Source organism: Paramisgurnus dabryanus, chromosome 21 (assembly GCF_030506205.2).
Source record: "Paramisgurnus dabryanus chromosome 21, PD_genome_1.1, whole genome shotgun sequence".
In the NCBI taxonomy this organism is placed as follows: domain Eukaryota; kingdom Metazoa; phylum Chordata; class Actinopteri; order Cypriniformes; family Cobitidae; genus Paramisgurnus; species Paramisgurnus dabryanus.
In genome coordinates this window covers 665,582-681,339 of record NC_133357.1, presented here as the reverse complement: position 1 = coordinate 681,339, position 15,758 = coordinate 665,582, and the positions used below count along the sequence as shown (strand labels likewise).

General features: G+C 36.4%; 1 protein-coding gene across 1 annotated transcript in view; it reads left to right on the top strand.

Annotated features, from left to right (window-relative positions):
• The window catches only part of plxna2 (plexin A2), a 246,623-nt gene that overhangs the window by 195,938 nt on the left and 34,927 nt on the right, over positions 1 to 15,758 (top strand). Inside the window, exons 18-22 of the mRNA XM_065285403.2 lie at positions 1,640 to 1,879; positions 3,837 to 3,980; positions 6,872 to 7,106; positions 9,466 to 9,608; positions 9,847 to 10,115. Coding sequence (XP_065141475.1) covers positions 1,640 to 1,879; positions 3,837 to 3,980; positions 6,872 to 7,106; positions 9,466 to 9,608; positions 9,847 to 10,115 — 1,031 coding nt within the window. The remainder of the gene's footprint in view (positions 1 to 1,639; positions 1,880 to 3,836; positions 3,981 to 6,871; positions 7,107 to 9,465; positions 9,609 to 9,846; positions 10,116 to 15,758) is intronic.

The window sequence follows — 15,758 nt, the reverse complement described above, 5'->3', positions numbered from 1 at the left end:
GTTCTCGTGAGGTATGAGAGTGTTATTAGCTAATTGTTTTATTAGTGCAGTTTGTCTCATTTGGACTCAGTTATCTTGCAGCTGTGCTTTTCTGAGTAAATCACACATTAAAAAATCATTAAAAAAGTTATAAATTAGATAACTAACGTGCACTAATTGTATTTTAGATAAATTGAATGCTTGATATTCTAATATATATCTATAAAGATGGTTTTGCATGATGACATTTTTTCATCATGTTTACTACAAAAAGTTGAAGAGCTCAGATGCAAAACGCCACCTCCATCAAAAATAGGATTATGATATTGACCGAATGCTCTTTGCACACATTATACGTTCATCAAATGCTTTCGCTTCTAAACAGATTTCTTAGCAAAGTCCTTTAAGTAACTGCAGTGCGTTTTTCCCGGTTATATATTAGGTTACCAAATATATATCTGGGTATTGATAGAATGTTTGAGCCTTTAACTTTTATTCAAAAGGGACATAAAATGTGACTCAAAACTTTTTTATAAGTAAGGATTTTTGCATGTACTTAGAGGGTTTTGCAGTAAAAGTCAAATTTAGGCGCCTATTTAATGGCTAAAAACAATGTTATTTTGTGTATTTGGTATAATACAATGTGTTTGCATGGTTTATGGTTAAAAAAACATTATTTTCGACATACTGTACAATTTGTGGCTCCAGAAGTTTGCATATTGTTAACATGTACTAATACGCACCTCAACCAAAGTAAATGTAAAATCGTGAATCTGATAATTGGTGCTCTTTAATACCACTGAAATTACTAAGTGACATTTGTGAAAATAAGGCATATCAATTACGTAAGGAATAATTGACGACGGGCCATTGAATTATTCGAAAATAATGCACACGCAAGGTGGTAATTTTTTTTTCTTCAAATAATTCAAAGGACCGGCATTAAATATTTCACATATATCACAAACATTGCTCTCGTGGTTATTTTAAGAAATTTGACAGGTCAGGTGTGCGTTTATTGAAAATAATGCATACCCATGAAACACTTCTCAACCAATCAGAATAAAGAATTCAACAGCCCCATGGTATAATGACTAATAACATTTTTATTGCCATTACAGTGAAATTACAGAACTTAAACATAAGTGCTAAATAAAAATTGCTCATTGCAAGAGATCATGTCGGATGAACTTAGAGGGTTTTGCATTTGAACTCTTCAAATATTTACATCAGTATGACAATGCAAATCAAATCTAATATTTTTTTGCATATTTCCTTTCTTTGATATTGGTGTGAAATATAAACTATACACATTTTTGACAGCAGATTTACACCTCATTTCTATCACGAATTAGGTCTGAGTTGGGCCTCATGCTGTTCTGTGATGCAGAGATTCGATCAAAAGAGTATAATTTATACTTTTCTTCTTTGCTGACTTTTGCACATAAAAAGCTATTCTGTCCTTTGTTCTTTAGCTGTGTTGTTGTCCAACAAAAGGAAATGCAGCTGTAGTCTTTTCAGTTCACTTGAAAACAGATGGTATCAAAGAGATCTTAATGGGAAAGAACTGAAGTGAGATAAAACAATGAATAACAATTACTGGACGAAAATGCTGATGAATATAAAGTTAATATCAACCCTCGCTCTCTCTCCCCTCCAGGTGTGTAAGGTTCTAAACATGACCACCATGAGCTGTTTCGCTCCCTCTTTGACTGCCGAGTACAGGCCGGGTTTGGATTCTGTGAAGCATGCGGATGAGTTCGGCTTCATCTTCAATAACGTGCAGGCTCTTCTGGTGTACAACAACACTAACTTCTTATACTATCCCAACCCTTTCTTCGAACCTCTCAGCACCAATGGCGTACTGGAACAGAAACCCGGCTCCCCTATTATTCTAAAGGTATGTTTAAAAGACTCAAACTTTGACCCTGAGAGGTAGTTACTTTTAAGCATATATGATGCATGCATATACAGTATTCTGTTCTAGTATCTAGTATTACGCATTCACGAGTGTCCACGTACAGAGAGTGTGTCTCAAATTTCGTCAACAGAATAGTACACGCAGATTTTTGTAACTGCGCATAGTTTGTACGTGTAGGTTACGTATGTGCGTATATGAGAATGTATTATGTACAGTAGCCCAGGAGATGCATTGTATTTCGTTGCACTACGAGTCATGTAAAATATGCTTTTGCAAGGCTGTGCATGTATACAAATATACTCCGGGTTTTAGGCCACCAACAGCTTTGTTGTTTTAGCAAAGTTTTAATGACCATCCATATATATTTTTCGCTCTCTTTATTGAGAAACAAACAGAAAATACAGGAAATATATACACAAAATATAAAAAAACACATAATTTTAAGGACAAAAAGTAAAAGTCAGTGTTGAGTGTGGCCTCTTTTGGATTAGGATTTAATTTCAATTAAATTTAAGAGATCCAGGTTCCACCTATTGTGCTCAAATCTCATGTATTTTCCGGTTGTATTCGAATAAAGATAAATAATTATACATGGTAAACCACTGCAAAAAAAAAAAAATCTAAGGGTGGCATGGTTGCCTAAGACAGTACTTTGGGCCCTATTTTAACGATCTGAAACGCAAATGCGAAGCGCAACGCGCAAGTGAGTTTGTGGGCGGATCTTGGGCGCTGTTGCTATTTTCCCGGCGTGAGAAATAACTCTTGCGCCGGGCGCAAATCAATAAGGGGTTGGTCTGAAGTAGGTTCATTATTCATAGGTGTGGTTTGGGCGTAACGTCAAATAAACCAATCAGAACGCTAGCCAACATTCCCTTTAAACGCAAGGGCGCAAGTTCCATGGCGGGTTGCTATTATTATAACGGATTTACCAGGCGCACGCCAGGAGCGGTTCACAGCCGAGGAGACCGACGTTCTTTTAAGAGCAGTCAAAGACAGAGAAGTTGTTTTGTATGGGGATAGGAGAAACCCGCCCAAATCAGCGTAGGTTAAACAGACGTGAGAGGAAATAGCCGCAATTGTCTCATCAGCTGGCATCCCCATCGTTGCGCCAAGCGCTACAATGATGTCAGGAGACGGGGGAATTCCAAGCTTGCCAGCATAAATCGGGCACGCCTTGTAACGGGAGGTGGATCTGCCTCTACACAGACGCCAGCAGAGGACATCGCTGCGTCCACCCTCACCGCTGAAAGGGTTTGGGAGCTTTGAAATCGGACCCAAGAAACGCAAGCAAGGTCCAACCCCAAAGTACTCTTACAAATCAAGTTCACATACATTAAGGTTTCTTATGAAAACATTTTAATTATTATTTAAATAAAATAAACGTAATACAGCCACACAACAAACTTATGAAAATATTTTAATCGTTATTTGCATGAGAATTTTTTTACGCAGCCACACAATAAATAAAAACTATCACCACAATGCTCACCACTATGATTCCCCTTATCTCATGTGTTAATATTTTTAAGTGTAACAATTTATGATTTGCAAAAATAACTGTTGCATCTGTGTAGATTAGATAAGCAAAGTGTATGCGCGTTGTGCACGCTATACATTATGGTCAAGCATGCGCCCTTAAAATAGCATAATGAACCATGCGCAACGCGCCACTGACTTTAAACTTTTTTTTCTGGTCAGTGGCGCAATTGTTTAAATAGCATCAGGGATGGTTTGCGCCGGAACACGCCTCTTTTTTGCGATGAACGCCCAGGGAGCGCAAGTTCATTCCCTAGTTTGCCGACGTGCGTCTGTGGAGGGAAAAACCCGCTGTGCGCCGGTGCAAAATACGAATGATACATGCGTCACTGACAAAGTCAATTGCGCTGGGTGCAAGATAGGGCCCTTTATGTTTATATTGTGTGTGTATGTATTTCAGGGTAAGAACCTGGTTCCTTCGGCATCTGGAGGTGTAAAGCTCAACTACACTGTACTGATCGGAGAGACTCCCTGTTCTGTCACCGTGTCTGAGTCTCAACTGCTGTGCGAGCCTCCTAATCTCACCGGCCAGTACAAAATCATGGTAAGATCAAATTACTTTTCCGTCCTCTGAGTAACTCTTTCACTGCCAGTGTTTTATGAGTTGGGTAAGAGCACCACCTAGTGGATAATATCGGAAATATAGATTGCAGTAAAATCTCGTCTTTGGCAGGAAAGCATTTTCTCTTAATTGACGAGATCACTTGTCAATGGCGGTGAAAGGGTTAAAGGGGACGAAAATCTGTCTTTTTCCATGTTTGAGTGCTATAATTGGGTCCGCCTAGAAAAGTGCTTCTATCAACCTAGAAAATGTGAAAAAGATCATCCCAGTAACATCCCTCCTGTGATGTCAGAAAGAGATAATACTGCCCCTTAATCTGCACTATCCAACCACGGCACTGCCATTTAGTGCAGAGATCAACTCATTTGCATTTAAAAGGACACCCCCCAAAACAACACATTTTGCTCACACCTACAAAGTGGCAATTTTAACATGCTATATTAAATTATCTATATGATATTTTGAGCTAAAACTTCACATACATACTCTGGGGACACCAAAGATTTATTTTACATCTTAAAAAAATCTTGTGAAATGTTCCCTTTAAGAGTTACGGTTAGACTTTATAATAAGGGACAATAAATTATAATGAACTAAGACATACATGTATTTTTACTTCAGCATGAACTAATGGTGAGTTAATGCATTTACTAATCATAAACTAATGAAGAGTCATCATTAATTACAACATTACATGTTTTTTAGTTGTTAGTTAAAGGTATAGCGGTAGATTTTCTTTTTTCGGGTGGATCGTCAAGACTATTAGTCATCCCAGTTGTCAATCATTCTGGTGATATGTTTACTTAAGGCCATCGTACGTGCTCGTCCCTAGGTTGGCTTTCTGCACATGCACACTTTCAGGTGTATATGTGTGGTGAGCTACGGTTTCAGCCATTCATTGAAGCTCGTGTTCTCACCGCGTTTTTTCAAAATAGTGATGTTACGTTCGTGAACGAATCGTTCTTTTTGAACGAATTTTTTATGTGAACGAATCGTTCTCGTTCACGCCATCCATTGACTCATATTTCTCGTTCACTGAAATTTCCCTCCCTTCTTGAGGAGCACGGACAAATGATGCGCGGCTTTCTTTCCGCCTTCAAAGAGTGACAAAACTACGAGCCAATGGCAATCGAGTATAAGCTGTGGCCGAGCATATGATTGGCTCAACGTACTGAATGAATACGCCCTTCACTGACCGAGCCGCTGTTTTGAGTCTGAACGAACGAGAGAGAGATAGAGAGATCGCGTTCTTAAACAAACTGAATGACTGGTACAGGTTACAACCTAATGAATGAGAGAGATCGTATAGATAGCGAGTGCAACGTAAACAATCTTGTGAAAGAATCATGTGGTTTTATTTTAATAAAGTTATAGTAACCATGTTTAGGCGGACTATTTACCTTAATACAAATGATAAGCAAGGTAATTACTGTTGAAAAAATTGGTATTTCTGTTTAATATAGTTTTATATGTCTATATAGTTTAATCCACCCTTTCACCGAACTTAAATCAGTCATCTGCGTCTGAACGAAGTCTTGAACGACATGACCGAAATTATATGATTCGTGAACGAGGATCTGATGACTGACTGAACCAGAGGAGACATGCACGGGAGTCTTTATTTACAACAAATCCAGATTAGATGTACTATGAATGTACGTGTGTCTTAATATATTCGGTAACTTGATAAAATTATGCTTAGTATTTCACAATTTGAGCTTTATTAAAAACTAATGAGTTTTTGCAAAAAGTCATTCATTGTCTTATAACACATAATGACACACATCTTCGCCACCTATTGGCGTATTTTTGTAAAATTAAGAAATGGTCACTGAACGAATCAGTGAACGAGTCTGAACGAATCATTTTGGTGAACGAACTGAAAATGAACGAGTCACCTAAATGAACGAAAATTTCCATCACTATTTCAAAATGTCTGAGGGTCACAAGAGAAAAAGTGTCTACGAATTGTATGACAAGAAGAGAAATAAGAAGAAAGAAACAAGACCAGAGTGTTTTGGGGGGAATATTTCACACGCTGGCGTGCGCTAAAAGCACAAGTTTCTACTCGACAGGTAAAGTTTGTCATGTTATTTGGAGAAATCCATTTAAAATCACTGCTAGTAAAAGTTGATGTAAGCTATGATTAGCGATGCTAGGCCTGGCACAAGTCACGAACCCCATGCCGACAGCAACTTGTAAACAGAGCGAATAGAAAAACTAGGCTTGTGCATGCTTTCTCGTGCACACGTTTAATAGGCGTTCCCTCTCGGGAGCAGGTAAAGTGTTGCGCAATTGCATTTTTTTTTAAGTGGAGAGGGCGATTCTTTTCTAAAATTCGGGAAAATCTTCCGCTATACCTTTAACAATGAATTCATGGGTTGAGTCATGTTGAAGTTAATGATGACGGTTGATTAGTACTTGCGTTAACTCAGCATTACTTCATATTTAAGTTATTCAATTAATTTAGGTATTAGTTTATTATGATTCATGGACTCTTATTATAAAGTGTTACCAAAATTACATGTTTTTACACCCGAAGTGCCCTTTACCCCTTGTTTTTTTTTTTTTAAGTTTGAGACCTTGTGAGTGATCAAATGAGATCTAGGATTGGTGTAGATGCAGACCAGACAGTGTTGTTGCTCTTATCATGTTCCCTAGGAACAGACATCCATTTACCGTTAAGTGCTGCCTGAAAACTTTGTTTATACCGAACGAGTTTGTGTGTTTTGTCTGTGTCTTTGATGTTTCGGTGGGTAAGGTGTAATTTTGCACTCTGCGTCTCTGTGTGACCATTTTTATATGTGCTTCTGTAGTGTTGGATTGATTCTGATATGAGTTTGTGTATATATGTGCGTGTGTTTATCTCTCAGGTGCAAGTCGGAGGGCTACATGTTTCTCCCGGCTCAGTAAACATTCTTTCCGACAGTCTGCTGACCCTTCCCGCCATCGTCAGCATCGCTGCAGGCGGCGGCCTTCTTCTCATCATCGTCATCCTCGTGCTTATCGCCTACAAGCGCAAATCCCGTGAGAACGACCTCACGCTCAAGAGACTCCAGATGCAAATGGACAACCTGGAGTCCAGGGTCGCACTGGAGTGCAAGGAAGGTGAGAAAGACGCAAACCAAACAAACACATGTAGATGCATTTGCATTCGCTGTGCTGTTTTAAAAACAGGAGGTTTGTTACAGTGATCTCATGTTTCATTATCACCATTAATAATAGAGCATAGCGCTAGCAACAACAAGGTCACAGGTTCGATTTATAGGAAATGCACAAAAGTTTAAAGTTTGGATGCACTGTAAAGTGTTTGCTTAATATGTATGCATTTGGCAAACACTTTTATATAAAATTACTGTATGTGCATTTCTTACATAATTGTATCAGTTTCCTGGGTATTAAAAACACAATCCTTTGCGGTGGTAATGCAATGCTCCCCCATTTAAGCTACAGGAACATAACTGTACCTTACTCACTACACTTTTACAGTGTATTACTCAACGTTTACGTTTTAGTTTTAATAATGTCGGTCACATTCGTATTGTTGCAAATGAAAGCTGCTTCATAGACACAATGACCCGTTGTTAGCAGGGCTGAGCGGAAATGGTTTGTGCTAGAGCCGTGAGGATTTTAAGGTGCTGAGGTATTAAAGGGGCAGATTTCGGCTGTCAGACAGAGAGATTTCTGCTCTTTATGAATGCCTAAGAGAGACTCTGGGGTTAAAATAAGAGACGGGGTACTGATAGACAACAAGAGAGATGATGAGCAGAAAGAGCATTACAGAAACAGAGACAAAGGAGAAATATAAAACGTGAAGTGAGGTGAGAGAGAAAGAGAGAGAGAGATCCCTCAGGGTAGAGTGATGCCGCTGGCTGGACCCAATTAAAGAGATCCCACCTACAGTCTCCACCAGCAGGGGACAAACACTTCAGCAGCCTTCAATTTACTCGCTGTGTGTGTGTGTGAGAGAGAGAGAGAGAGAGAGAGAGAGAGAGAGAGAGAGAGAGAGAGAGAGAGAGAGAGAGAGAGAGAGAGAGAGGCAAAGATGTTTTTTTTCCGGTTTTCTCTCTGTCAGCCTTTAGGAACTTCATCAAAACCTGAAACTGGACAAAGCAAAACCTTCAGAGATCTTGATTTGAACAGCATTGAATGAATTGAAAAGCATTCACATACTTTTTTTAAATCACTAAACATTTAATTCTGCATAAAGAAAATGATCCAAGGACCAATAAGAAAACTTGCATTGTGACTATTTTTTATGACAATTAACCACATTTCTATATATATATATATATATATATATATATATATATATATATATATATATATATATATATATATATATACAGTATTTTATTCTGCATAAATTATATTTAATATTAAAAACAGTAAAAGATATACAATAAATATAATTTAACCTTTTTTATTACTGTAATGCAGTATTTTATTCTGCATAAATTACATTTAATATTAAATACAGTAAATAATATACAATAAATACAATTTAACCTTTTTATTTAATATTAAATACATTAAATAATATACAATAAATACAATGTAACATTTTTTATTACTGTAATGCAGTATTTATTCTGCATAAGTTATATTTAATATTAAATACAGAAAATAATATACAATAAATATAATTTTCAAATTTTTATTACTGTAATGCAGTATTATTTTCTGTATAAATTATATTTAATATTAAATACAGAGAATAATATACAATAAATATAATTTTAACATTTTTATTACTGTAATGCAGTACTATTTTCTGCATAAATTATATTTAATATTAAATACAATAAATAATATACAATAAACATATTTTAAACTTTTTTATTACTGTAATGCAGTATTTTATTCTGCATAAATTATATTTAATATTAAAAACAGTAAATAGTATACAATAAATATAATGTAACCTTTTTTATTACTGTAATGCAGTATTTTATTCTGTCTAAATTATATTTCATTTTAAATACAGTAAATAATATACAATAAATATAATGTAACTTTTTTATTACTGTAATGCAGTATTTTATTCTGCTTAAATTATATTTAATATTAAATACAGTAAAAATATACATTAAATATAATTTAACCTTTTTTATTACTGTAATGCAGTCACTTATTCTGCATAAATTGTATTTAATATTAAATACAGTAAATACTATACAATTAAAATAATTTTACCCTTTTTTTCATTAAAGTAATGAGTCTGATATGTTTGTTTACATGTTTGTTACAAGTTTGATATGTTTGTTACATTGTGTTTGATTGTGATGGATGAATAATATTTATTTAATTGTCAGGAAAGTAATCAATATTTTGGACAGGTGTTTCATTGTATTGACAAGTTTCATTAGGCTCGCTGAATAATGTTATAAACTGACAATGAAATATAAATTATTTAGTATACTGAAATAATAACATCGTCTTCATTTTCTCTCCCATCTGTTTGTAGCTTTTGCAGAGCTGCAGACAGATATAAATGAGTTAACCAGTGATTTGGACCGAGCTGGTATCCCATATCTGGATTATCGCACATATGCCATGAGAGTGTTATTCCCTGGGATCGAGGATCATCCTGTGCTCAGAGAACTTGAGGTCGGCTGTCAATCGGCTTTAATTAAATTTATTAACAGAACACTGTGTCTTAACTAAGCATGACACAACATCAATTTCACAATGACACAAAAATAGAAACCAGCAAAAGACAAAATGTCCTGCCGTGATGCTTAAGACCTGCATGTAGCATCACAGGTGTAAATTCTATATAAAGTATTGCATTTATTTGCTAACAGAATAAAGTTATAATGGTTTGTATTTTTACTGTGTGTTCCAGGTCTCTGGTAATGGGCAGCTAAGTGTGGAAAAAGCTTTAAAAGTGTTTGCCCAGCTGGTCAACAACAAAGTGTTTTTGTTGACATTCATCCGAACACTGGAAATGCAACGTTCCTTTTCCATGCGCGACCGCGGGAATGTGGCGTCGCTCATCATGACGGCTCTACAGGGTCGGCTGGAGTATGCGACGGATGTGCTCAAACATCTCTTGTCTGACCTCATCGAAAAGAACCTGGAGAGCAAGAACCATCCCAAACTACTGCTCAGGAGGTGAGAGCGAACACACACACAATGATGCAATGTCGCATACTGTAATTTTTACACAAGTGCATGATTTTTAACAATACACACAGTTCCCAATCTACCTCACAAACCTGCGGTGAGACAGTTATGACCCTGGAAATGAAAAATCTTAGACTAGTGCATAATTGTATTAGATTTATACAAGAATAAATATATGCAGACATGCATAAATGTTAATTCATACGATGTAACCCAGCCACATACCTGTAGTATAAATGATAAATGAACTAACGTCATATAAGAATGATTATAATGACTTGTAATGGATTAAGAAACAACCAGGAATACAGGCAGTGTATGATTGACTTCTAATGGCGCTTTCACACGAGCCACGGTAGAGGCGGCAAAAACGCGCTATTCGCAGGTAGTTGGATAATTGAACATTTGAGTTTACTTACTTCATTCGCGCATAAAATTCTAGTCATTTGAGACATTCACGAGGAAATTTGCTTCATGGAAGGGGCTTCTGGAACTCTGCTCGCTTCCTGTAATCACGTCACTGATCCTGATTGGTTAACGTGGCGCGTAAATCTGCCGAAGGATACCTAATCGCGTCTTTGCATTGACTTAACATGTAAATCCCTTCGCTTGCCACCTCTACTGCGTCTGGTGTGAAACCTACATAATGGTTGGGTTTGTTAACTCATTCCCTGCCAGCCTTTTTTTAAAGTTGCCCGCTAGCATTAGTTTAACAAAATGCCTTCCAGGAACATTTTCTTCTAAAAATATATAAACATGCAAATATATCAAATGAAAGAACAGACCCTCTGCTTTCAAACAAACAATAAACAAACAAACAAAATGGGGGAAACAAAAAAAAAAACATTTCATCCTATCTAGATTATTTTTCTCCGCTTTTTAAAGCTGAAATAATTGCAATTATTATTAATTAATAATAATAATAAATTATTAATAATAATTGAAATATTCCTTCACAATAATACATTTTGTTAGAGATCAGATTCAGAACGATTATCAAAACATACACAGTTTAAAATTAGTAAATAACGTTTTTGCTTCAACATTAAAATTAATCAGGAACACTTTTTATGCAAATGTTTTCTCTTAATTGATGAGATAACTCGTCAATGACCGGGAAAGAGATAATGGAAACCTCAAGGTTAATGTAGTTATAGTTACATCTGTTGCTTTTATATACACTAGTCAACATTTGAAGTGGATCAAAACCTTTCCTTAAAGTTCTCTTAAAACCAATACCCTATACCCGTTCTTGTCTTAGGACAACTTTGATGAACGTTTTTGATCCACTTGTTGAACAAATGTTGACTAGTATATATACTGTAAATGCTTCACGTTAAGATTGTCTAATGATCATAACTATTTATTTTTATTTGTTTGGTTTTTGGTTCACATTATTAGTTCACTTTGATTACTAAAATGTTTGTAATTTTTTGTTATAAACTAATAAAGCTGCTGTGAGGACTGTAATCTCATCTGGATGTAGTAAAAAACAAATTGAGCTAAATGTACTTTTCTGTGATCTTATAGCCTAATAACACTATTGATTCATGATCTACAGATCCATCTTTTCTGTATTTCTCTCCAGTCTCTAAGTACGGCCCCATTGTCAGCGTCACTTATCGTTTATGTGCCGGTTTCTCATAAAACATTAATGAGCGTCTCATATCCACTTGTTTTCCCGTTTTTCCCTCTCTCCCTCTCCTTATTTCCTCCCTCTAAATATGTTGAGGTTTTCAAAGACCTTATATACCAGCACGTCAACTAGGAGATTTAGACTAATAATGATTAAACAAAGAGTTGCCCGAGGGTTAGCATATATCCCAGTCCATGGCTGCCTTCATTACAGCCCTGTTTGATGAAGACTAAGCGTATTTTAGCTTTAGGTGATTTGTTCTTGCCGAATGCAGCATTATATCAGCTGTACATCACACTTTGAATATCCGGAGCAGACGCTGTAAACAAACACAACTGCTGTTTTTCCATCTCTGTTGGATGATATTTTATGTGTTGTGATGCGAGTTGGCTCATTCATAGTCATAGATGCAGGGAAAGGTGGATTATGTCGTTGTTTAAAGCGACAGATGCCTCGTCTCTCTCATTATCTGCTATCATTAGGACCAGAAAACACTTAATCCTCCCATATTGGCGGATCAGGGCCTGTAGATGACACTTTTTCGTTTTTTTCTATAGGGGAATTTAAGAGATTACCGATTGGACGTGCTACTTTTGCTCTTGTTCGCATTGTGTGTCCTCAAATGAGAAGACTTGTTAACTCTTTCACCGCCAGCGGTTGTTTTAAAAGTTGCCAGCCAGCATTTTTCATGATTTTCACCAAAGTTTAATGCCTTCCAGAAAATGTTCTTCTTTAAATATATAAACATACAATATACAAAATGAAAGAACAGACCTTCAGCTTTCATCCTACCTTCAGTGGTTCTTTTGCAATCAGCTTTTGAATATGGGTAGGTTTCTGCAAAAACACCACATTTTGAGCAAAAGCAGAGATAATTCAATTTTTGTGACTTGTGACTTTTCAAAGAGATCCCATTCAGAGCGATCTTTAAAACTGACACAGACATGCAGCCGCTTGCCATAGGGCAATACTTCCGGGTTTAAAAAGTTGCGGAATTGCCACCTTGTGGATAATAGTGGTATTGCGGAAAGACGGAAAATCTCGTCATTGGCGGGGAAGCGTTTTCTCTTAATTGACGAGATATCTCGTCAATGGCGGTGAAAGAGTTAATCTGTATTTTCTTCACTTTTTTATGTAGTTTTCTCTATTTTATTTTCACCCTCCGTCAAAAAAAATATTCTCCCTCTTTATCATTTTTTGCTCGGTCCATCTTGATAATTTTTATATTCATTGATCCGTTGATTTTAATCGATTCTGTCGCTTTATCACCAGCATCAGTTCTTGGGAAGTTGTAAGATGCTAATGAACACTTTAATAGACTCTGTTTCAATGGAAATGAGTGAATAGGACAAAACCTGTGCCTGTCGAGCAGTTTTATGGGGTCTTTAACAAGCGTCAGAAAGCCAAAAGCATTGAAATCCAAAAGCTTGAAATGTGCTACCTAGCTGGAGTTGATAATATCACACATGAGTGAGGGACTTTGATGGTCCTTTTACATTTTCTTGATGTGAGAACAAAGCACATTCATGTATGTTAAGGAAAATAATGAATGTCAAAGATGCCCGTGGGCCAGTTGCTTGCAAATGAGACATCTTTAGGAATCAGACAATATCAACAGAGAGACTAATTTATTTTTATAAAGTGACCCACTTGCATTTAATGATAACCGACTGTGAAAAATAACAAGGGTCTGTCTGGTCTCTGTTTCATTTCAAATAGCCTCAAGCATAACTGGCATAAATTTTTGCTTGTCTATTTGATTTTATTTGATTATAGAGATGGAGAATCTTACAAGACTGAAGCTTGTTTCGGTCTCTATTCAGATCAGCAGGGAATCTGAATGTTTGACTGATCACAGTGGAAAGCCACAATAAATGAATACTCAGTTGTACAGGGCATGAAAGTCATAAAGTTTTGCGCGGGGCAAAAACTAGCGCGGGGTTAGTTGAAACACGGACTGTTTACATTGTTGCACAGGGTTGAGCGATTTGTTTTTCTGGTATTGTTTTCACCCTGCAAAAAGACGATCTCCTGCAAATTATTGGAAATGTGTAATGTTATGAGTGTTATGGTGGCATGTAAGTAATTTTTTTCATAATTTTTTTCGGTTTCTAAGTTGGGTGTGTAAGATACCAAAACCAATGTTATGTCACCTTAATCAGTGTCTTGTTGACTAAAACATAGCATCATTTTGAAATATGGCTGCACCTCTTAGCAACTTTTTTGGTATTTGAAAATATTTTTTTGCCCAGCGGGGTTAGTTGTAACGCTGTGTAACAACTAACCCCTCAGCACTTACGATATGAAAACAGCTAACGTTAGCGTAATTCTTGCTGTTGTTTTAAATCAAAAATTGTGTCAGAATTAATTTGTCGTGGCATGTCATGTTTTTTTTTTGTCATAATTGTGCTGCTTTTTCTCACATATTTGTATCCATTTATAATTGAACTATGGTTAGATGAGGGATGAATAGTGTAGATACCTGTCTATTACAGACAGTTATATAAACAATATCCACTTCAAGTATATAGACAAAATAGCATTGAAATATTTGCCTGCAAACTTAATTTTTAGCAAGTGTTACAACTAACCCCCTGCCTGTTACAATTAACCCCACCTATGGGGTAAGTTGTAACATTTGCACTTCTGTCACGTTTGGTGTAATGGTCCAATAATGGTAAGTACTAGAAACAAACTTCAAATGTTCATTTGTAGCAGAGATGTGTGTGTTGCTTGTGTAAAAATATAAATAATCAAACTCAAATATTTTTTTAATGATTGAGCCAAAACCAAAAAGCGTTAGATTGTGCCTCGTTGTCCTCTACTTTATAGATTATGATGATAAACTAGCAGCATATGGATTTTTTTCAACCTTCTCAATTTCAAATTTTATCATCTTCACTTAACTGAATTTTCTAAACCTCGTCTCTGTTTCTATCTCTCTCATGTTTTGATATCTGTGGTGTATGGTGGCTAAAAATGGATCGGCTCCATGGCCCCGGGCTCTCTCATGCTTCTGTATGCGTGTCGGCTAGTGTGTGTACAAGTTTTCCTTTAATGAGATTTGCAGGCGCCCAGAGTCGCTTGGAATGGACTTTTAGTATGGGACGTTGTGTTGCGTGTCGCCCCTTCAATGAAGCGTTCCTTTACCCCCTCCAGACACGCGCGTACTCGCAACTCATAAACACGCTAATAGCTAATAAAACCCTCATGTTCATTAATGAAACTCAATTAAAGGGGATTCAAAGAGAGAGAAAAGAAATAAAAACTGACTGGAGAATAAAGGAAACCAAAATGGAAAGTTTCTCCGAAGCGGCGTTACACAAAAGCCCTTATGTGAGGAAGTTGTAGAGTCAAAAAATCTCATTTAGATGCTCAAATAGCTACTATTAACTTCCTATTCATACATCCTTTCACCTGGAGATGAGCACTCTGTGTCTTTATGTGTGAAAGAAAATAGTGATTTCACAGTAAAAGAGGTCTTTAAAGCATCTTCAATGAAGAGATTTAAAAAATTGACAAAAAAATATATATTTCGAAAGTAGTCCCAAGTATTGACTAGTCGGCCCCTTGAAATATCGAATTAGCTGGTGCACCAAAAAAGTGAACACTTATCAATTCTCATGTGCATTTGAATATGCCTATCCAATTTCTTTTCATTTTTTTCTGTTAAAACTCAATTTCCACCCGTTTGTAGACACACTGAGCCAGTTCGAACAGACAATCTTTTGGATGGGGAATAAAGGAGTGGTGTATGATGTGTTAAAGATGTTAAAGAGCCCAAGCTGCGTGAATGACAGATGCGCATCGTAGTTTTTGCATGCTAAATATTTTCATTCACATTTCATATTTTTACACAGAGATAGAGAGAGACTATAACTTACATACAGTAAATAAGTGTCACATATGAATTAATGCATTGATGCACAAATACACACAGGTTCATCTCACTGCTGAGATCCCACAGCTCGCAGCCCAGAAAAATAAACGGGTAG